The following is a 24,522-nucleotide window of genomic DNA, read 5'->3' as shown; positions in this document are numbered from 1 at the left end:
ACTCATTATTTTTTTATGGTACCAAAGCTAAGGCCGTATTATCTAACGCGCTGACGTTTGCGATAGCATTCACCGTCTCTTTCTACCCTCGTCTTATGCCGTGTGACAGAAAGAAGCGGTGAAAACGGTTGTGATCCCAAGTGCGTTAGACAATAAGGTCGCTGATAAGTTACTCATTAATGGGTCATATTGGAGGCACATGGATAGATTAGTATAATTTTAACATTCACAAAGACCTGTACTGATCTGGAAGTAAGGTTGTACATACCATTCGGCTGTTCGTAGTGGTTGTTGTCTTTCGTGAGTTTCCGGAACTTTCGTGGTGAAAGACAGGGAGAGCGCGCCCCGTCGACGGCGTCTGGGGTGAGACGACGGGCTGCGAGGTCACACAGCATCGACACTGCTTCAGGCCTGGAGTTTTCAAGTAATTTACTCTCAAACATGGGCAATACTTTAACGAACTTTGGTAAAGACATATATCGGTGAGGTTCCGCCATTGGAATATCAGGGCAGGCAAGTTTCTAGAAGCAGATCCAAAGATATGCTGTTTTATCGAAACCTTCACTGGTTGAATATCTACAGACGACTGAATGGTCAGAATATTATTGTGATATGTCAACGCCTAGTTGACTGTGTGACCGAAGAATAGGTAAATATGTCAATAAATGCAGAATGCACGTGGAATGTTTACTTTTACCGAAATACAATGGTTTGTTAGGTACAGTCGTAAACATCGCTGCTGTCTAGGTCATAGCTGCTCAACCTCAGGCCCGAGGGACAGAAAGAAAGTGACTCGCAAGTATTAAATTTTAAATGGCCCTTGTGAGCAAGCTTGGAAAGTTCACGCCAAGTTAATAATCTCTCAAATTAAAAGAAAAAAATGGCTTAATTTGAAGAGGGTGAAATTAAATTATTAGAATCCATTGCAAACTTAGTTACTTAGAGATACAAATCGACATATTAAAGGCGTGTTTTAACTGCCAGTTTTTGCCGTCCATTTGGCCTGACTATCAAAAAAGTTAAGCAGCCTTACTCGATGGGGTCAAAAATATCTGAACACACATTACGCGTTTGGTAATATGCTCGTGTTTACTTGTCTATGAGCACCTAGACAACTCCAAATGTTTACGACACCGACTGGAGGTACAGTCACCAGCACCAATATCTGACACAACAAGCGTGCATAAATATCTGATACGACTCTATTTCTATACTCAACGCCGTATCTAGATTCCAAAAAAACTACTTATGTGTTGCCAATAAAATGAAAAAGTTATGCATCGGTAACTTTTAACTTTTCTTAATAATGTACATAAGTAATTTTCATTCATCCATCCCAGCCTATATACGTCCCACTGCTGGGCACAGGCCTCCTCTCAGAACAAGAGGGTTTGGGCCATAGTTCCCACGCGGGTCCAGTGCGGATTGGGAACTTCACAGGCACCATTGAATTGCTTCGCAGGTTTGTGCAGGTTTCCTCACGATGTTTTCCTTACCGCAAAGCTCGTGGTAAATATCAAACAAATTTATCAAATGTATTGCCGGGGTTTGAACCCCCGACCCTCTGCTTGAGAGGCGATAGGTCAAACCACTAGGCCACCAAGTAATTTATTTATATATAATTGTAAAGCTAAAATTAAATGCAACTGCGTAAATAAATAATTTAATGTACATATTAATTTCACCAACAAATATTTGGTTGAAACTATTTTGTAGAAGAAAAGTTTATATTACAGTGGTAATACTCAGGTTAAAACAACACTTCGGTACTATTAATCTCATAATTTGCGTTATATACGTATTATTATATATAAATATATTTGTTTATAAATATTTTTGATATGCACATAAAAATATTGACAACAAATCACGAATGGACAACTATGGTAAACTGGCGGCCACAGGGCCACCATGACATCTCCAATTATCACTTCATACGGCATCTGGGGAGCTACCACGAAATTCGAAAATCGAAGTTCGTATCGTATTGTCCCTCTGACTCTCTCTTTATAACTTATACTCCGTTTAATTTAATGTTTGAATTAACGGTCAAATTGTAACACACTTTTCTTGATATTTCGAACACAAATGGGCTAAAAATACCTACATGAACATTAATTAGCGTTATTTATTATTATTATTATGTTTTTATTATAGAAGTTCACACAATTTTCAATACTTCCGTTGTTTCATTTAAAACACCGGCCAAGAGCGTGTCGAACACGCCCAAAATAGGGTTCCGTAGCCATTACGAAAAAATTAAGTAATATTTTTCTAAGGATTTCGTATTTTATACGGAACTAGCTTATGCCCGCGACTACGTCTGCGAATCTAGGTTAGCCCTCTGCCGGAATGAAAACGGTATCCTATATTTGATCCTTGGGGTTCAAACTACCTATATACCAATTTCATCAAATCGGTTCAGTTTTCGACGTGAAATGTTACTTTCGCATTTATAATATTATATATACGGAATCTTCCAAGTTTAGGTATATTTTATACCTTAGGCTGCTATTTACTCATAAACTACTAATAATTCTCAAGCAAACTTAGCCGTGCCCAGCAGTGGGACGTATATAGGCTGGGATGATGATGATGAAACTTAGCCGTTATAGTTTTCCTTGAAAGTTTGATATACTTACTACCATCCTGAATTTTTCAAATTTTTCCACCCACTGGTTTACATTTTAGAGGGGGGGGGGGACGCTCGATTTTAATGCAAATTTGCAGTTTAAAATTGAATATTTCGCAAACAAATCACTAATGGTTTTAAAAGTCCTATCCAACGATACCCCACACTATAGGGCTGGATGAGAAAAAAAAATTACCCCCACTTTACGTCTATGGGAGGTACCCTTAAAAATTTAGAGTTAGAGAGCTAGGCTCTTAAATATAATGATGATTATGTGTAAAAACTTTTCACTAAAATACATCTATATCAATAGATGACTTGCCTCAAAGGGGGTTTAGGCCTCACAGGGCCGTCGGAGTCCGTCGGCTCCTCCTTCGGCGACATGGGCGACAGCGGCGTCGCGGCGTGGTCCCGGTACAGGCGCAGGCGCACCTCGACGCCGCACGCGCGGAGGAACGCCACCGCGTCCGCGTGGGACATGTTTGACATCGGCGTGTCGTTCACCTGAGAGCAAACATTAGGTTAGACACAGTGTTAACATCGCAGTAAAGATTTATTTTGCACATTTTTAATAGATTGTAGAAACTTACATATAGATACAGTCGAACAAACTGATTCATGTACCAGGGTGGCACCTTTTAATAATCAATTTGACTATGACTTCCTTGATATAAAGCTTGGGATGTCAACAAGATATTAAGTAGCACAAAGATTACACCTTAGTGTATGATTCAGTTTGTTCGATTGTAAGTACGAGTATAAAAAACGTGTCAATATTCATAAGTAGATGTTTTATTTGGTTTCAAATCACGTGTATGTAAATTAATCTCCAGGAATTTTGCTTGAACTAATCGTGAATGCTACCGAACACTATATCTGCTGGAGATGGATTATAAGAAGTACTAAATGAAGAAGGCATCGTTATTGAAACATAATAGGTACTTTATTACGATTAGAAGTATCTGAAGTAACTCTTAGACTATTAAAAAAATACACTTTTTTTGCTTTTCGTCCTGATTATAATATTTAAGTATGCCATATTTGAATAGTAAAAAGTGCATACTTGTTATTGCGATTGCTGAATCATATAATTTGGACAAAATACCACTTAATCTTTAGCAAGTTAGCGTGTGAGCTAACTTTGGGGGCGGCAGACGTGAACTTGCCTTCGAAATCCAAAAGCTTAATGGTTACTTGACCTGAAATGTATATTTCAGAACTAAATTATTGTTATTATTATTTTAAAATTTATGACGGTGGAAGCATTCTACACTTCCACTGAACGTAGATATAGTTTAGATATAGTTAGTGTTTAGTATTGTAACTATGGGACCCCATACATCCCTGTATTTTTATTATTATTATTTTTTGTATTTTTTTTCTTTAATTGTATAATATAGTTTTTAAGTATTTTATTTGTAATTATATTATTATGAAAAAATGACTTTCTGCCAAGTTTCTTGCGGCGCATTCTTCTTGGCAATGATGGTCTTTCCGAAAGCGCTGGTAGTTTAAAAAATGACGTGTAAAAGTGCCCATTGCGGCCTATTTACTGAATAAATCATTTGAATTTTGAATTTTTGAGCATTATCCGTTGTTGTTCTGTAGCGCTTTACTTCAAAATAAGCTGTTGATTTTAATAAATAAAACGCCACGAAGAGTTTTAATCATTGCCTATGGAGAAGTACATTGCGTACATCCATTTTGGTGTGGGGTGGTGTGGGCGTGGAGTCAAGTTGCACTACTGGCAGTATTTTATACTGTGGCGTTACGGTTCCGTGTTTGTTCTAAAATGAGCTCGTCGTATTTGTTTAAACAAGGAAAATAGCAGACTTTTCCCAATTTTATCGAACCCGATATTTAATACATCAAAAACTCTCGTCGAAACGTTTTCCTGTACAGTAATGATCGTGATCGCCAATTAACCCATGACGCCTTACAAATATCCTCATTTCTGTCATTTAATAACGCAAAATGTCCCAATATTTCTCAGATTGAAGCAATTAAATGTCGAATTCAGTGAATTGATTAATGTATTCAAACCGCAACCGACTGTAGGAAACAATCTGTTTTGAGCAAATTCTATTTACATATTTATCGCATCGGATCGCACTAATTAATCCGAAATTTTGTGTATACCTTCATAAGTTTTTTATAAACCCGTGGTGGCCTAGTGGTTTGAACTATGGCCTCTCAAGCAGAGGATCGCGGGTACACGAGCTCGTACCTCTAGGTTTTTCGAAATTCTTGTGTGACATTTGATATTTACCACAGGATTTACAGTCAAAGAAAATATCGTGAGGAAACATGCACTTCCTTCAAAATAATTCAATGATGTGTGTGAAGTTTTTTAAGCTCTTTTATTCTGATAGGAGGCCTGTGTCCAGCAGTAGGACGTATATAGGAAGGAATGACGATGATGATGACACAGGTTTAATTTGATGGTTTTGTGCACTAAGTCCAAAAGCAATTACTTTGACAAACAGTCAAGGCAAAATTGGATGACCAGTTATTTATTATCATAGCCCCTGTGTCAAGTGACATCGCTGGAAGTTGGGCGAGCCCTTAATAAATCTTGCACAGATGGAGGTCCCTCTTCCTACATATGGTTAATAGAAATCTGCTTATCATCATGAAGCTACAAATATTCTACGAAAGACAAATGGTCGAGCTCCATGAGCTTGTGTTGATTGTGTTTTGAGATTACTAAAAGGAAACAATGCCTCGTTGTTATGATACATTATTCGGATATTTCACTATTGACTGTCGCTTGCGGTTTTCATCTTTGATAAATTCAACTTTGAAGATTCATCATTAAACCTTTCTCTTGTGTTCTCGACCATCTTGGTGTAAGCGTCCTTTAAATTTCTCAATTTTTCTCTTGCCTGTGCTACTTGCATGCAATTCGTCTCAGCAACTTTCATGACGTCATCTTTCCATTGAAGTTGCCCGTCAGAAAAATAAGTACCTCGCACTACCGAGTTTTGCAATAGTTTATGCACGAAACAAGATTTATATTATAACTTACCACTACCTTTACGGTGCACGAAAGCAATTCTATAGCCGAGTTTAGACTTGCAAGAAAAATCGCAATGTACTCGTAATGCAACTTGCACGATTTTTCTTGCCATGATGTGTGTAGTGTAAGGTTCCCAATCCGCACTGGGCCCGTGTGGGAACAGTTCAAGCTCTCTTATTCTGAGAGGCCTAAGCTGTCTCCAAGAAGGAGACGTATAGTAGCCGAGATGAGATGATGATAATGATGAAAAGAAAAAGTACGTACAGCTACAATTCTGTCTCCTGGCTGTATCCGTCCATCACTGAGGGCCGGCTCCCGCACCAACGCTCTCACGTAATGCCCCAACGCGCTGTGGTCTTCCTTGCGAAGCGTGAACCCCAATGACCCATTCACCTTCGTCATCACAATGTCGAACTCCTGAAACAATCACCATCACCGTGACAACCGCATACAGACAAATACAGAGTAGTGTTCGCTAACTGTTGCACTTGATGTGAGACAGGAAGACCTACAAATTTATTAGAATTTATTCTATTTATATTTATATATTATATTTATATTTATGTTCTGGCAATAAACATATTTGATATTTGATTGTCAAATAGACCAAGTTTCAGATTAGTTCATTCCCGTCATTCATTCGTAGTATTTACAATTAAGTGAGCCTCTTGCTACATTGCACACCATGACATTTTTTGAACACCATTTTGTCACATCCCTAGCCCATTTTTTTTTGTTGCGTTTTCTAAAAGGAAGAAAGGGAGACAGCCTCAATTTTAGTACATACCGGTGTGACAATAAGGACTTATATAATATTAGTACCTGGGCGACCAAGCTTTGCTCGGGTTAAAACTCGATAATAAGCGTTTCCCAGAAATAAGACCAAGCTAGATCGATTTGTCATCCCCGAAAACCCCCACATACCAAATTTCATCGAAATCGTTGGAGCCGTTTCCGAGATCCGCGAAATATATACATATATACAAGAAGTGCTCGTTTAAAGGTATTACAGTAGAAACAATCAACAAATAATTAAGTTTATTTATTTCTAATCCCGATCGTGACATAGACGACTAAATTGAAAAACTAGGCTACTTTTTTGGCTCGAATATGTTTTATTTGCAATGTTATGCTGCGTTTATTTGATTGACTAATTATCACGCCCAATGGACCTGTACAAGGCCTGTGGCACGTGACAGCAAGGAAGGGCGACAAATTTATAGCCTGAACGTAATTAATTAACGAACAAAAATACCGCTTCCCCGTAAAGCAATCAAGCTGTTTACTTACCACCGATCCGTCATCCTTTGGAGCGTGAACAAAAAGGTTTATTAATAGCTACATGAAAATCGTAATGGCTCTCCATACGCCCAGTTTTAATAATAGACCACCGCCTTATCTATTACTCATTTTACGGCTCATAATAGGCGAGTTGGACCACTTATGGAAAAGGGGAACGAAATCACCTGATATCACTAAAGAGAAAACTCATCAAGTAAATCTATCCGCATATTAGTAATATGGAAACGGAAAGGTTAGGATGATTACCCCCATTACCTATTACGGCAGGATAGCAGTTTTGCGTGTCCGAGCTCGTGATAACACCAGCGTATGACGAAGCCGACCCACATTCCTATTACGAACTAAAACTAAAGGGATGGACTCGGCATTAAATTGAGTAGGTTCAATGAACACAAGATTGCGCTCAAATAGCACTATTGGTTTACTCAAAGCCAAATTAGCCCTAAGGTTCCATTAACATAATTACCTTTTATTTTTCTAATTACGGCTTTTAGTAACACCGAGCAGCTCATTTAATTATTTTGCCATTATTAGGATGTAAAAAGGAGCGACAAAATGAATGAAATTAGGAAGGCTTTGTGGAAACGTGAAATAAATGCTCGTCATCTTAATTATGAATAAGGGAGTTCATCAATTATTAAAAAAATACGTTAATTTTAATTATGTAACAGCAATACGTAAAAGTATGCAGTTAACGTGTACGTATATATATTTCTTATATTTAAACGTGCATTGTATGTATTTTTGTTACTGTACTCGGGGTATGCTGCGTAAATTGCACCACCTAAAGGTTTTTTTTTATTCGACTGGATGGAAAACGAGCAAGTGGGTCTCCTGATGGTAAGAGATCACCACCGCCCATAAACATCTGCAACACCAGGGGTATTTCAGATGCGTTGCCAACCTAGAGGCCTAAGATGGGATACCTCAAGTGCCAGTAATTTCACCGGCTGTCTTAAAAAAAATGGATTGCCTCGAAGAGATCGCCTTGAAGCTGTTGCTGTCGCCTGTTGCTTATCCTGTATTTTTATTCTCTATGTATCTGTTATATTGTTACTATGTAGTGTACAATAAAAAGTCATTCTCATTGTAAATAGTTTTTACAACATAAATTTTTTATTACTTTTGACGCACTAAACAGCGGCACCTCTATATAACGCCACCATCGCAATAGTTGAAATTCGGCTGGATTACACTAAAACAACGGTTATCTCAAACGCTCACTGTGCTAACTTCCGTGATACGACAAGGGATCATAGTGATTTCCTTACCCCGTATTGTATGTCATAAACGGGCAGGGGTCGGTCCAGGTCCGGAAGACGGAGCTCCCGCCGGTCGGGCTCGGGACTCGCCTCGCGCCGCCCGCGGCCTTCGGACGATGAGGTAGTGGCACTGCTTGTTGTTGCTGATAACCTAGTAACAGATGATGCAGATGTAGTCATTATCATCATCTCAGCCGTAGGACGTCCACTGTTGGACATAGACCTCCAGTTGCTTCGCAGTTGGTACAAATGTAATGAATGCATAATGGTTTACCATTATCATCTTATTTTATCGGACAAGTTCGTATACCTATTTCGTGCCCTCTTAATTAGCTTCAGTACTCATCGTACAGCCGTTTTGACATTTGACAATGAATAATAAAGTTCCATATGAATGGATATGAAATTAAATTGCTGAAATTAAAACAGACATCACTGAATCATCGTAATCCGTAGCATGCACCGCCACTGATGGTCAACGGTACCGACACGAATGATAACTTAACTTAAGCAGTGACATATGAAATATGGATATGAAATTGTTATCATTTAATACAACAATTGATTGACGCTTCGGGTGCCGATTAAGTTCAAACTTTTCTGTACTGATTTGTCATAGTTTTTATACAATAACTGTAAAGTAAATGAAGCACAAACAGAGTATAGAGGAAAAGTAAAAAAAATATTTACTAATTATAACTTGAAAACTCTAAAACGTTGTGTATTTAAATACCATCCATTACTTTTTGACACATAACACGTTTGTTTCTAATGTATCACTTTAACATTCGACGCTTTAACACGCACGCATAGAAGACGTTTGTTACTATCAAAACCAGAAAAATCTCTATCCCTCCCTTATTATTAGGCACTTGTCTAAAGCTACTGAATATCCTTGATAATAATTTGTTATAATACCCGTCTATTTGTGGATTTATTTATGTTTGATGGACCAGAAGTTGGATATTGCGTTATTAATTCTTACAAAAGTTAAGATAGGACGTTTTATTTATTCCTTGATGGTACTTGTGACTTATAAAAGTAAGGACAATAATATCTGTTTAGTTTCGAGGGTTTTTTCTTGTGATTCGTAAGGAGAGATGCTCTTATAATTCAATTGCGTTACTTTTCATGAAATTATTTGTACTTGTATACATACAATCATTATGCTAAGTCCTGGTTTTAATAGAAAAAACAAGAAAAAAATATTTATTTGTAACAACTTTGAAAAAAAAAGAAATGGTCCCGAATCAGTAAACTGCCGGTCAATAGCAGTTTCTCTTTGGTGTGAGAAATAGTTATTTGACATTTTTTTTATTCCACTGTAGGTCTCCTGATAGTAAGAGATCACCACCGCCCATAAACATCTGCAACACCAGGGGTATTGCAGATGCGTTGCCAACCTAGAGGCCTAAGATGATATACCTCAAGTGCCAGTAATTTCACCGGCAGTCTTACTCTCCACGCCGAAACTTAACAGTGCAAGCACTGCTGCTTCACGGCAGGATTAGCGAGCAAGATGATGGTAGCAATCCGGGCGAACGTTGCACAAGGTCCTACCACCTGCAAAAATTTCTCATAAAGTTGTCCATTGTCAGTTGTCCACTTATAAAAATAAAAATACATATTTCCTGACGCTAAATAAGTGATATTATGTTTAAATATATACAAAACCTTGTAGTAAAGGTGATAAAAAGTCAGACAATCTTTGTTGTATCCAATAGAAAGTTTCGATGTAGTTACAAAATTACGATTTTCTCCTCCGAAGATTTCGTGACGTTTTTCTGACGTCAAGAAATTTTGGATGTTTTATGCAGTTTATGCTTTATGATCTCGTCCTTAGAGTTAATAATTTCTTGACAAATCTGATTTATTGTCAATTTCGTGACGGGACAACTTTTTGAGAAATACTCATTTACCAGGCACTTTTCGGTTGTATAGTAATACCTAGATATTCACCTATTGCCTGTTCTAGTAATATTACCAAACAAAAACACTTTCTTTACTAATTAAAAGCATCAGTGGCAATACTACCTTGTTAGAGAAAATTGCTTATCATTGAACCCAGTCCGTGCCAAATTCGTACGTACCTTTCTATATTGAATGAAACCGCACTTCAGTTCAGGGCAAAATGAAAAATGTTACGTCGCCAAAGCGGACCAATTCTCCCGTTGTCAATGCCTGTGTTTTTGCTTCTATTCCACGATACAGAAGTCAATATTGATGTGTCAGCACAAAACTATGGCGGAGTTTTACAAAAGTTACCACTGTAACTAATGAGATATACCCCAAAATGTTAACAGGTTTAATTTAATTTCTTCGATATACGACGAAGAAGATACTTCTTTATGATTAAGTTCAAAAGTTAATTAAGAACATATCATAATATGAGCGCTTGAAATTACGTTTTCAGGTTCATGAACTAATGAGTTCTTTACGAAGAAAGTAAACCTATCTTCCATACCAGTCTAATAATATTAAACTTCTTACACTTTGCTTAGCTATCGGGTAAAATTAAAGGTTAAAATAATATTGTAAAGGTGCTAACATATTATTAGGTGCCAATATTTTAGGGCTAATATTACTCGGATCTTGGACTACATTTAAGTACTTATTAAACATTAAATACGTTATTTTTGAAGAGGTGTTAGATTTTGGAGAAGTTTTAGGAAAAAAAATGTTACGTAAAGTAAAACCAACCTTTTAATGAGGAACTTCTTAACTGTCATACCTACTGGCTTGTTTTTTTTTTAAACCACCGATAATTTGACATTAACCTATGATAAAAAACGATGTTTGACTGTTAGTATTAAACATCTTGCCAGTTAAATACACAGGATGATTATGTTTTGGAAATAATTTTAATTTATTTATTAAAGGAGATGTTAGTTTACATTGGTTAAATGTAAAATAACATCTCTTAAAGCATTGGTATCTAATGACATAATAAGGCCGTGTAATACAGCGACTCGTCACGAAAACAAGCTGATCTCACAGTTACACGTCTATGCAGCGGAATGAACGTCGTAAATACAAATGAGTGACATAAAAGTTTAGTGGCTGTTTGTAGTTGTCGAGCACGGGTAACAAGCGTAGTTCCGTCACTGCTACGAAATTCCGTTTTGGAAAGGGTCTGGAAGTGGAAATTTGCAGACTACCTATTCTAAATAGTATTCGCAGTTAGGAAAGGTGTGTTTGGATATAGTTTCGGTGGGTTTCTGTTACGTCATGAAGATAGGATTTACAATGGCAAATTATTCTTTATTCATGAGAATCCACGACACATTATTTCCTAGAGTAGAACATTGTTTTCTTTAATCATAGTTTTATGTACCCTTTACAAAATCCAAGTTCAGTCTACTGTTTGAATCCGGTGATGGAAAACATTGAAAATATTTTCTAGGAAAATGCTTCATAATGTTGTTTTTGCGTGATTGTGATGGTGACGTCAGAGTTCACTATTGCCATTGAAAGTTTACGGAACTCCTATGATGACAGCTCGTAAAAAGTACGCCGTTTGATTGGCATCAAATACCAATTTTTGCTCGCAACGTGTAACTTTATCGTAGTAGATCATTTAATCCATTATAACAAAATAAATATTACATTAAACCCCAATAAATTTTACTAATAAAATCAAAAATATGGACGTAGTATATGACTTATATAATGAAATTTGCTGAAGACCTTAGGAATATTTCATCAGGCTTGTAAGGGCTTGTGAAGGTTTTTAATCGAAGTTTTTGATTCAAGATGACATCGACCAATCAATGAAAAAAAAACCACATAAACATATAAAAAAATATTTTCAGGAATATTCAGTCCAATTAATTCAATTGTCTGCTGAAATACTGTCGTCTTAAAGCAAATAGCGGTATCTCAAACAAAATTACTTTCGAGTTATTTATTTACATAGATTACTATCTGACGCAGAAAGTCTTAAGCTAGACATCTTTTTGCCTTAAGAGGGCAGCATATTTCCGATTAGTTTTAGGATAAAGTGTATGAAACGATGGCAATCTTTACCTCGCATGCATGGGATGGCAGTTGAGCGGATCCAGCGGCAAGTGCTGTGTCGGCAGCGGCAAGTGCGGGGGGTGGGGGGTCCTCACGGGCGGCGTCGGGGGGTCAGGGGGGGTGACGCTCTCCAGCACGTCGTTAGGGGGTCGGCAGACCCGCAGCTCGACCCTCGCTGGCGCGGTCCGGAGCACCTCCAGGGCTTCCTGGTGTCAAATACAGGGATTAACGCGCCAGCTGTTGGTTTAGGGGATTAGTTATTGATAGGGACCTGCGGACCTTTGTCACGTGTCGGATAGTGACGTATCGAGTTGCGATTATAATGGATATTACCTTGTTCTACGGACTGTGGAACAGGAGCCCTGATAAATTTAATTTATTTTTCATTGTGGGCGTTTCCATTGTAATAAAAACTATCTTTTACTCGTCAATGCATCAAAAAGATAAAGTTAAATAAAAGCTTGTAATAAGTTTTTATAAAAAAAACTTTTTATACAAGCTTTTTTGCTCATTGTGTTTCTGTTGAGTGTTCTATCATTGTCATCCATTGTATACCGAATTTCAAATCAATCAGACTACTAGAAGTGGGTCAAATTATTAATATACAAAAATGAAACTTAAGAAAAATACATATTAGAGTCGAAAATAGAACCTCCTCTTTTTTTTAATTCGGTTAAAAAGTTAGAAAAATAAAGTAATAGTGTCGATATTTATAGTCGCAGCTTAGTTATAAAGGTAATACAGCCAAGAGCATTTAAATATTATGTACGTTACCTAGACGTCAAAAATATGTACCTATACACCTTTATGCCACTAACTATAAAGTCAGTATCTGAGGGTCAATGTATACCTACATATATTTGACGCTATAGTATAGATATTTATGTCCTTGACTGTACAGTACAGTTAATTAATCAAACTCTCCTTACAAGGGGTGTTAAGTAACGTACGCACATTGATATTTTTGAACACCTTAGGCCGGTTTCAGACTAGGGTTTTATTTTATATTTTATACAGAAGCGTCTGTACGCACTACACGCGTACAGATGCGGTTTTGTTTTCTTCGAGCGTTGAACATGCAGGAATGTGTGCATACACGCGCGTTCGGCGTCAAAAACGGATTATTCGCGGAAGTTCCTTTGGCTGTTCCTTCGAAGAAACTATCGCGTTTTTCTTTCGCACCAGTTCCTTCACAAAAGTTAAAGGAAGAACTGCGTTTATTTTTTTGTCCTTGTTCTTTGCAAGAACTGAATGTGCTACTGCGAAGGAACATATGCGGAGAAAGGGTATGTTTGTTTTTATGGCGTTAAATAAATGTATTTTCTTTCTTTCTTTTTAACAAAAGCGAAAAAATAAACGCAGTTCTTCCTTCATCTTTTGTGAAGGAACTAGTACGAAAAAGGCAATGGTTTCTTCGAAGGAACAACCAAAGGTACTACTGCATATAATTCCCAAAAACGACCATATACGCGCAGAAAATAGCTAGCTTGAAACCGTGCTTATCCCTTACTATGAATTGCCTCTACGTGCTATATAATTGCATACATTCAGCCCAAAAACCTTTAAAAAATCTTCATAACCAATTAAGCCCGTGATGTACTCTGACTCCATAAACAATTCGAAGTGACGCGAGGAGTTTTCCAATTGTTTACAAGATTTACACTGATGTCGTTCATGTATTGACGTCTCTAAGTTATTTATTGACTTCCAGTGCAATTGATGGAACGACGAAAACATCTGCGACTGTAGACGAATGTAAATACAGGACGTGAAAATATCAAGTAGTTGCAGAAAACCTTTCATGGTAACCTATAAGCGTAAACTTTACTTAAACTAAGTTGAGGGCAATTTTGTAAAACTGATACAAGTAGCGAAAGTTGTAATTTCTCCATTCTATTTTATTTGTACTATTTTGTAACATGCCATTAAAATCGTGACATTTTAACGACTTTACCTGAAGCATTTCCTTACCTTATCAGCTCATAAATGCATCGTGAAAGAAAACATTAGCACGTTTTTTTTTAATAACGCATTGCTAAAAGTAATAATAGTATTATGTGTTGAACAACATATCTCATTAACAGCTCATCATCAATCTAACTTAAAAGTAAATAAAAACAGCAGAATTAACTAGTCGTTGGCCTCTAAAATTTAGCTCGCCGGCGCCGTCTAGAAACCAATTAGCAAAATAGTCTCGAAACAAGAGAAGACGTAAATTTAACAAGCAGAAGTAAAGTTAAGTGCTGACCATGACCACGGCCCTTGATGCGGAGCGGTTGGAAGGAATTTCATATAGAGCTCGTTTGTCGAATTAGGTCCGGTTCGCTTCAGATGGAATTTTATTAGACCGAAAACGTATAAAATTTTATTTCCATTAGCTAGAGTGGAATTTATATGTATTTTTAGCCAGGCCATAAAAGAGATGATACGGATTTAGCCTAGATATTTTAACCGCCTATTTCCCAGTGCATCGGGTATAATTCAATAGGTCCATTGGGGCCGACAGTGGGTATTTTTCATACTGACACCGACAGCGATGGCCGCGCCGAGCCAAATCGCTAAAATAAATTGGTTCCTTATTTTACACTAGACTTAATGCCATGCTCATACTTATTGGATGCAAAAAGATGGAGCTATCTAGTTTTTTGATTAAAACATCATAAATAGCATTACATTTAATTACGAACAACTTAACAACAGGCGTATAGGTAAATTCTTAACAAAAAGTATGCAAAAGATCTTCACAATGATCCATAGTTACTGTATAAATTAGTCAGAATGGAAACAAAATAATACTTGATGAGCACATCGACACGTGTCAGTATGACATGACGGCGGACTATTGCAAAACAAGCTGTTTACAATCGAATCAAAACATTGCTGCCACTTAAAGATTATTCACATTACAAGTGAGTAGGTATAGAGCGGTAGACGAAATCATGGTTTAAGGCATTATACTTTGACAAGTGCGTACATACATGACACTCGGTAGAGCCCTGTCGCAGGGAGCATCTACTGTCTTTAACAAGATTTTTTTGAGAAGTGCGGCAAATGCTGACTGTGACAGGGTTCTACCGATTGTTACATGTAGGTAGGTATACATACGAACTTGCCAAGGTGGAAATATATTTATTTTGAATAAGTTCCCGATATTTTGACGCAGTTGTATGCAAGCATGAGTTGAGTAGACTGGGATTTGCGTGTGCATGCTAATGTTGTGTTGCCCGTGCTTGGCTTACCCTCATTCTGGCGGGTCCACTGCGTGCACTCTCACTACCATAGGACGCGTTTGACGTGTTCGCACTTATCCAAACACATCACATAACACTTACTTACTTTAGGAAGAGGTTTACTGAAGATTCAATGGATTCCAAATAATCGATATGCTTAAACCATATGCTTAATCAATGGATTCCAAAGAATCGATATGCTTAAACCATCCTCACTATTGAAATTTCTGTACTTCTGAATTTCAACTGCGTCAAAATACTGGGAACTAGTATTTTTTTACGGTCTACATCCCGTAACAAATATTTCTAATGGAATTAACCATGAATTATTATAAAAACTGTTATGCTTTAAGGCTTTGAGTAAAGTGCTAGGGTTGTTAATAGACATATCAAATTTAATAATCACCTCCATCGTCCTGACAGATTTGTTTATTTTATATAATTTAGTAAAACTATTGATGGAAAAAAATAGTAATGAATGATTGTGTATAGATTATTTTTTGTAAATTTCAAACCTTTAGGTTTGATAACTTTTTCTATTCAACAAAGTACCTATAACTAACTAAATAACTTTTTACCAGATCATTTTCCGTGGTTATAAGGCTTCTGAACTTTTCTTTAACAAAAAAAATACATTTCCGTTTTACGGGCTTAAAATAACCCCATAGAATTATCCTTACAGTGAATTTCTTTGAATTTTATTTCCATTCGAATTTTATGAAGCAGAAGCGTGGCCTGTACAAAGGAGGCTCTACAAATCACGCTATGTCATAAACAACGGGGAAACCATAGCGTTTCAGCCAGCACGATACAAAGAATAATAGCTAAATAATGTACTGAGGCTTTTAGGCAAAATCCAACTGATTTAAAACGAACTTGTCGTGTTCGCTGGGAATGTCGTTAAGCTCGCTTTTGCATTTAGCAACTTGGATTTATAGACATTTTTCAATATTGAAAGTAACGAGTGCACGAGTCACCCTGTACAAATCCGATTTAAATTTGCAGTTGAGTGGATTAAAAATGCGAATATACGAGTACAGACATTTTTGCGCGAATATTTCGAAACCCTTAGGACAAATTTAATTATCTGGTGCATCATGTACTGAAGTACTGATGTAGTTACCATCAGAAAGGATTTTAGTTTATTTTTAAAATAAACAAATAGCGGCGCTGCAGGGCAATAAATTGAAAATTTATTGAAATAGAAGCATAACATCAGTTCGGCACGGTCGCACCCCGCGGCGACGTGCTAACGGACGAATACGGAAATAATTGAATTTCCCAAACAAAATTGAGTTAAAATGGGTCATTCATATTTTATTATGTATTCTGAGGCTTGATGTTCGCGCGAATGAAAAGCGGAGCTTGCTGCCATTGACGCTCGTTGAGTTCTCGTTTTATTTTCACATTAGGATGGCGTCTGGGGGCGTCTCTTGGTGTTACGCTTTTAACACACGGGCACTAAACTGGATTGGCCTTTGGTATAATTACCTGAGACGAGCTGTTAGATGGCGCTTATTACAAAGGCAACTCAATCGCTGCAATCAAGAGAGTTGTTAGTAATTCTACGCTAAAATATCGATGGGTTCGCGCGCCCGTGCAAAGCTCAAGTTTCCCGCTACGCAGCAGTCAGCGGGTTAGCGTCGCAACAATACCGTGCTAACAATAAAAGCTCATAACGCTCCAACGCCAGCTGTAACTGAACTATACGTATACAACACTTATGCAAATTAAATTCGTTTCACTTTACCCACGTACGTACCTGTTACCGTGAAATGCTTTTAAAACACGTGTAAAAACAACATGCAATTTTATATAACTTTGTGGCGGACATTTTACAGTTTATTACGTTTTGTCCCGACCCGAGTCCGCGTCGGTGTTTTCATAAAAGTTTTTATGTTTATAACTTAGCCTTTGGACCACCGAAAGTGCTCGGGCAACAAATGACATTTTTAAGATGACTGCATGTCTATTTTGGTGGGTTCTACGTTTTACAACTTGCGCAGTAAAACATCGCACCGGTCAAATTGCGTTATTTATACACTTTAATGCGTTATGGACAGGGTGCTAAATTTGATCGACTTTATTTTTACCCCGCGACGTAGTAAGAGGGTGTTGTAAGTGTAACCTGTATGTCTGTGTGTCCATCCGTGTCATCGTAGTTTGTAAAAGGATGAACATTTTTTTATTTAACAAGCGTCACTCTTTTCGTAACTGCAATGGTATAAAAATTAGCGTCCTTCACGCAGCAGTCGAAAATTATATTTAGGAAAGACTTACCTTACTTGCTTAGTAGGTACAAAAAAAAACCACTGATTTATATTTATACACCGCGAATTGTAAATTGAATGGTATAATTCTGCTTAAAGTATGTTCATAGTCCCTAGTAGTGAGTCGTGTCATCATTATTATCTCAGCTGGAAGATGGTCTATGGTCAAATACATTTCCCAAACATTTCCGCAGCCACTGCTTTCTTGGCTTCCTACCCGCAGAAAACGTCTTCCCGAACGTCCGTCTGTCGTCCGTCCGTCTACCGTCCACCTTATCGGAAACCTACCAACACGTCATCCAGCACGCGGTAAAAATGGAAAATTTCGGGAATTTGCTCCAATAAATAATTTCGAACCGATATTTGGCCGGAGGCATCAGCGCTTGCTATACATACGTTGCGCAGACGTCAGTCCTAACGGATTTCCCGGCAACATCCGCCGCGGCGGATAATCCGCGCGCAGGTTTAGAGCCCGGCCTCCATTCCATAAACTTTTCATAGCTTTCGGAGTATTTTTATCTAATCTCCGTACCTATCAAATTTATAGCTATACAGAAAATCCACGTGAAATTAAATCATGAGATGAGACTAAAGGGCCCAGCAGAATAAACTTACTCATGAAGTAATATATATAATTATATATATATATATATTTATTTAAAATAGGTAACTATAAAAAGATCACTGTCTGCATTATGTAGAGAGAAATTCGCTGATAACCATTATATAATTTTTTAAATGGTATTGACACTGTCTGCATGTGTGTTGATCAGCCTATTATCTTAAATCTGTTTAAAGTAAGTATTATTCTTGGTACCTACTATTGTACGTCCGAGAGTCCTTCTGATCAGACTTATTTCAAGCTACTCATTGAACAAACACAGTTATACAATAAAGTTTATTTAATTTTCTATTTCATGAAGGGTTCCCTTGGCGACGCGAGGTTTCGTCTTTATTAACAGTCTGTGCTTTTAACACGCCTCTTCGAGAGCGATCGTAAGTGTGCATAATGCGCGTCCTAATTGTTGAACAAACACTGTGATTTAAGAGAAAATGAATGATAAAATACGAGAAGGCGTATTTGGAGGCCGGATTAAATATTAACGTGGGAGTACGTTTAATACGGTGGCCATTGGTCCCGATCTGTGCCCTTCCGTTTCCGCCATTGATCTTCAAGACGAGGAATGTTTTAATTATAAATGGACTTCTGAATACGGACTTGATTAAAAGGCATGATACTTTTGCGTACCTAACTTATAGTTTTTTTTATAAATTTTTTATCTGTTAACACGCCTTGGCATAGGTACGATTTGTGATCACCAACATAGCTGCTGAAATAAAATAACTTCAATGGTCTACTATTACATAATTTGGAAACTATTCCTATGTTTAAAGTTTTCGTAACGTTATTATCCATTTGACTTCATCGGAGTAGGTAGGTAGTAAGATTTTAGGTCTATCTACATTTCGGAAATTAATTAAAAAATCTATGGGCGGAAACACCAATCAGTGTCTTTAGTTGACAAGGAACCATCTTTACATTCCCTTTCTCTACGTTGTATAATCACCGTCACCCACTAATAATATCTGAGAAAAAGTCGATGCGCACCTAACCAGTTTTAGGAAATACTAGAAGAATGAGGTTCTATTTCTGCAGTCGAGCCGATCTATTCAACTCAAACCTATAGCGTTCAACAGGATATCATCTCCCATGGAAAGACTTAAACTTGAATTTAAACTTCGTATCTTACATTCCTTCTCACGCTAATAATACTATTTAATAGGAGAGTTAGAGGGACGGTACGATGCAAACTTCGAATTCCGGGGTACCCTGGTTACTTCCCATCCCATCCCAGCCTATATACGTCCCACTGCTGGGCACAGGCCTCCTCTCAGAACAAGAGGGCTTGGGCCATAGTTCCCACGCGGGCCCAGTGCGGATTGGGAACTTCACACGCACTATTGAATTGCTTCGCAGGTTTGTGCAGGTTTCCTCACGATGTTTTCCTTCACCGCAAAGCTCGTGGTAAATTTCAAATGTAATTCCGCACATGAATTTCGAAAAACTCAGAGGTGCGAGCCGGGGTTTGAACCCACGATCCACTGCTTGAGAGGCCATAGGTCAAACCACTCGGCCACCACGGCTCCCTAACCACTCGGCCACCACGGCTCCCAAACCACTCGGCCACCACGGCTCCCAAACCACTCGGCCACCACGGCTCCCCACTCGGCCACCACGGCTCCCTCCGACCCTGGTTACTTACATAGGTGCTAAGCCCAGCTAGTGGAACCCCGTTGGCAGCAAGCAGCAGGTCTCGTGGCGCGAGCTGGCCGGTCCGCCACGCGGGCTGGGGCGGGTACAGCCGCCGTATGCGCACCAACCCACCTCCCCCGCACACGGACATGCCCAGCCCCCGCCCGTCCTTTTCCACTACCACAGTGAACGTGTTTTCTGTAACAAGGAAAAAATCATTGATGAATCTATGGTTATGTTTCAGATAGGGGAAATGCCATGGCTGGTGTGGCGAAGCATGTGGGCACCCCCACCCCCGTCCTATATGTACTTCTGAATTTTTTTTTAACAAAAAATGGAACCGACTTCAAAAACCTTTAAATTAATTTTCTACTAGTTTGAAGTCGGTGACTCAGCACGAGCCAGCAGAAATGGAACTATTGTCGTCTACCTCACCTACATAATATGTACTATATATTGGGCTTCAATCACTCCTGCTGGCTCGTGCTGAGGCACCGACTTCAAACTAGTAGAAAATTAATTTAAAATTGGCGGAGTTATTACGAACAAACATACAAAAGAAAACATACACTCGAATTGAGAACCTCCTCTTTTTTTGAAGTCGATTAAAAAATGTCTAACTACAGGGACTAGAAATGCAAGTATGGACCGTGCCCCCATCTACATCGACCAAAGCGTCGCATTCAGTCATCCCGTTAGAATTTATTAAGATTTGTTGCACTTGGTGATGGAATATCAATTAATTGATTTAGGCATATTACTCGTATTATGTCTACTTGTAATCTTGTTTCATACCTAATAATTATCAGAGTCAGCGGAAAGGCGTCCACTGCTGGGCCTCCTCTAAAGGAACACCACAATGAATAGTTCGCCACCCGGGCTCCTGCAACCTTCGCTAGGTTATCATTGCAACTTGCCAAAGACCTACCCACTGCTATGCTGCGTCTTAAGGTAATGCTGTCTACACAGTTTTAATAATGGCGGTTTGCGTTTCATTCATGTTTATGGCATCTACTTCAATAATGTTACAGACAAATCGTTCTGAAAATTTTACTTACATTATCATGCTCATTGAATTAATAATAAATAATATACTTCGATAGTCAACTGATCCCTTTACAGTTTGGTACTCACCATTAAGTATCTGATAAATGCCAATTCAACGTCTAAAGACCCGATTAAGTGTGCTAAAGGATTCACAAAAGCTACTTCTTAAGATGTATCTGCTACAGAAAATAGATTAAGTGCAGAAGCCTTACTTAGACTTAGACTAATAGACAGGAGATTATACGCATTCATTGTGCTTAGATCCCAGAGTGCCTGTTTGATACCCATAGAATAAATTTGTTTGAGATAAATACCTTGACTACATAACATCTATTTTCAGATTAATCATGCCTAGTTTGTCAAAGAGACCCATTTTGTAATATAAGTTTGCAAACAGTACTGCCGCCATGAATACTTAATAAAACGAGACGCCAAAAGTTGCCCAATATAAGTTCTCGTATACGTTAGGTTTTTTTCGTTTAATCATCCCAGGTAATGGGTAAGTACGCAGGTTTGATGTTAGAAGCCTTAACAATAAAGCTTTTAGGGATCGCGGGAATTATTTAATGCTTTACTTGGACTGAATTTTGATGCGGCCGTGACAATGACACGGAACCGTTGATAGGAACACAAGGCTACGAAAGACTTGTGAACATTTCGAAAATACCGAATTTTTATATCAGAAATTCGATTTCGGGGTAAATTATTTTAGGGGAATTCGAAATTTTACATATTTTTCAATGAAGGTGCAAGTATGGATCTTGTGCGCCAAAGTATGATCAGTTACATTTCTTTGTAACAAGATGATGTTTTCAAGAAGAATAACTTTAAAAAAAAAAGTTTTAATAGTGTTACTTTTCAATGAACTACCTAGAACCTGTTAAAAATACTCCTCTGCTACCGAGAAACCAGTTTCAACTTGTATAAAAGACCAACTGCACTACATTGTTAAAGGATCGCATGTATTTTTAAGCCCGCGTAGTAGTAATGAATGTTTCTATAACGAGACCTTGTAAGTAGAATATTTAATATGGATTAGGAAGGACAGCTTTAGTGCTACAACCCACATGGGTCCCGTGTTTTCATAACAAGCCAGGTAAGGCATGTGTGGCCATTATGTCATTGTTTATACGACCTTCTTACATATATGTATATAGCATCGGGGGAATAATATCGGGTTATTTGGTTACAATGAAACGGATATTTGAAAAAAAAAAACATTAAGTTACTTAAATATTTAGTTCAACATTTCATTAAATCCTATATACTTATTTATATTTCAGACCAGAAAAAAAAACTACTTACAGAAAATCTTGTTTTTTTATCCAACATTTAATTGCGATCAAAACAAGCTCACTGCGGGTAGTTCAAAACCAGCATGTTACTTATTAACGGTACTGTAGTCTGTGACATCTGTGCTGTTTGTTATTTTTACCCGACTGCGAAGAAGGAGGATTATTCTTTCTCCAGTATCGAGTACAAAGGCAGACTTGTCTTGTTTGGGTTTGAGCCTGCAAATTTCAGTTGTGCCTTTTACGAATCGATAGTCTTCGGAAAAGAAGATTTAAGGAAGTAAACAATATTTAACTTGTGCTCGAGTTACGTTACAGCAATAACTCCGTATTAGGCGGCTCTTAATGTCAGCTTGATGCACCGTAATGGTAGGAAGTGGCAGTAAAGTTCAGGTGAGCAGTAAATCTAAGTGTAGGTTTATTTATTTTTTATGCACACTAGCTTTTTATCGTTGCGTCCGTACATACTAACCTCCCTTTTCCATTAACAAACTACTTTTCAATCTGGGCCATTCACGCATCCCTTGTTTCAGTAATGAAGCAGTATCTGTGTTAAAGAATTCTTTTGGCAACAAAGAATTCCTTTATGGTCGGAAATTGGGTACAAAATGACTAAAATCACTCTCGACGTCGAATGGCCAAGGCTGCTCTAATGTATAATTCATGTTCCTCGCGCCCGACGTCCGTTTTTGGCTGAAAAGGGACTTAAATTGACCGTGAATCGACACTCATCCTCCTTTCATTTGCAATATTGAAACCTGATTAATTACAGGGAAACATTTTCAGCTTTTGTTTTTGTGTTGTTACTTGGGATAAATTGAGATTAATCAATTTGATCTCCCGCCTCCTAATTGAAATGGACGCATTGTTTCTTTTGTTTTAGTAGATACTGTCTATGACAGAATTTCCCAAACTTTGTGTTGCGATTGTAACCCACGGGTGGGTCACGCGGATATCAAATGGGTCCCATAAATCAATATTGTGCATGACAGTCTGTCTAATAAAGCCGCTTAAGTAGCTACGCCAGTAACGCCAGGTAAGCTGCAGACTACTACAAAATTCTAAAATCGAAGTTCGTATCGTACCGTCCCTCTCACTCTCGTATTAAATAATATAAGCCTCAGCGGGACGGCATGAAACGAAGTTTGAATTTTGCATTTTCCTGGACCTGAACATTGTAATTTATTTAGACGAGTCGCGGTCCGGAAAACTATGGGAGCCGTTGTAGTCTTATTCACGGACTACTTTTATATATTTTTCTATAGAATCAACGCCATTTCGTTATGATACGGAATGATACAAGATAGACAAAAACTTCATCGCTAAAACTAAATTCATTTGGCCCCTTCGAAAGACAACAAAAAGCACATTGCTAAATAGTTTAGTGAAGGACAACAGCTGAGTGCAGCAGCTGGTATAGCCGGGATATTAGCGAAGTTGACCGGTCACGACCAACTTCTATAACTTGCATTTAATCAAATCCGTAATAGCTGTCCCATAATATTTTACTGACTACAAAGAGTTCGTGTGGTTCATATCTGGTGGGATGATGTAACGTTACTCTTAGAGATATTACGAGAACATAATAATAATGTGCCAATATTGTTACTAATTTACTTTGTTTGCTTTTACTTATGGACTCTTGCAGTTTGCTGTGTTTATTCTTATTCGATCGACTATTATTATTATTAGTACCAGGGTGACCGAGACTTGCTCGGAATCTATTTTTTTGTTAAATCGTGTTTTTTGGAGAAGATATTATTATTATTATTATATATAGATGCTTGCAGGTGGTAGGACCTTGTGCAAGGTCAACCCGGATTGCTACCACCATCTTGGTCGCTAATCCTGCCGTGAAGCAGCAGTGCTTGCACTGTTGTGTTTCGGCGTGGAGAGCAACACAGCTGGTGAAATTACTGGCACATGACGTCCCATCTTAGGTTGCAGCGCATCTGCAGTCCCCCTGGTGTTGTAGGTGTCTATAGGCGATGGTGATCTCTTACCATCAGGAAACCCACATGCTCATTCGCCATCCAGTCGAATAAAAAAAATATAGATCTATCTGGCTAGCCCAACACTATACCACTGAATCACTACACCGTGCGTCAAATATTCGCTAAAAGTACATTGTCACTCGAAAACACGAGTTTTCCCAGAGATAGCACCAAGCTAGATCGATTCGGTCGAATCGAGCAAA

At 38.0% G+C, this 24,522-nt stretch overlaps 1 protein-coding gene across 1 annotated transcript in view; it reads right to left on the bottom strand.

Annotated features, from left to right (window-relative positions):
- Positions 1-24,522, bottom strand: part of LOC141431769 (uncharacterized) — a 161,066-nt gene that overhangs the window by 36,727 nt on the left and 99,817 nt on the right. Inside the window, exons 4-9 of the mRNA XM_074092948.1 lie at positions 19,997-20,184; positions 12,242-12,438; positions 8,225-8,366; positions 5,916-6,068; positions 2,955-3,136; positions 269-411 (exon numbers count right to left, since the gene is read on the bottom strand). Coding sequence (XP_073949049.1) covers positions 269-411; positions 2,955-3,136; positions 5,916-6,068; positions 8,225-8,366; positions 12,242-12,438; positions 19,997-20,184 — 1,005 coding nt within the window. The remainder of the gene's footprint in view (positions 1-268; positions 412-2,954; positions 3,137-5,915; positions 6,069-8,224; positions 8,367-12,241; positions 12,439-19,996; positions 20,185-24,522) is intronic.

Source organism: Choristoneura fumiferana, chromosome 10 (genome assembly GCF_025370935.1).
Source record: "Choristoneura fumiferana chromosome 10, NRCan_CFum_1, whole genome shotgun sequence".
NCBI lineage: Eukaryota > Metazoa > Arthropoda > Insecta > Lepidoptera > Tortricidae > Choristoneura > Choristoneura fumiferana.
Note: the sequence above shows the minus strand (reverse complement) of the source record. Positions and strands in the feature narration are given on the sequence as shown.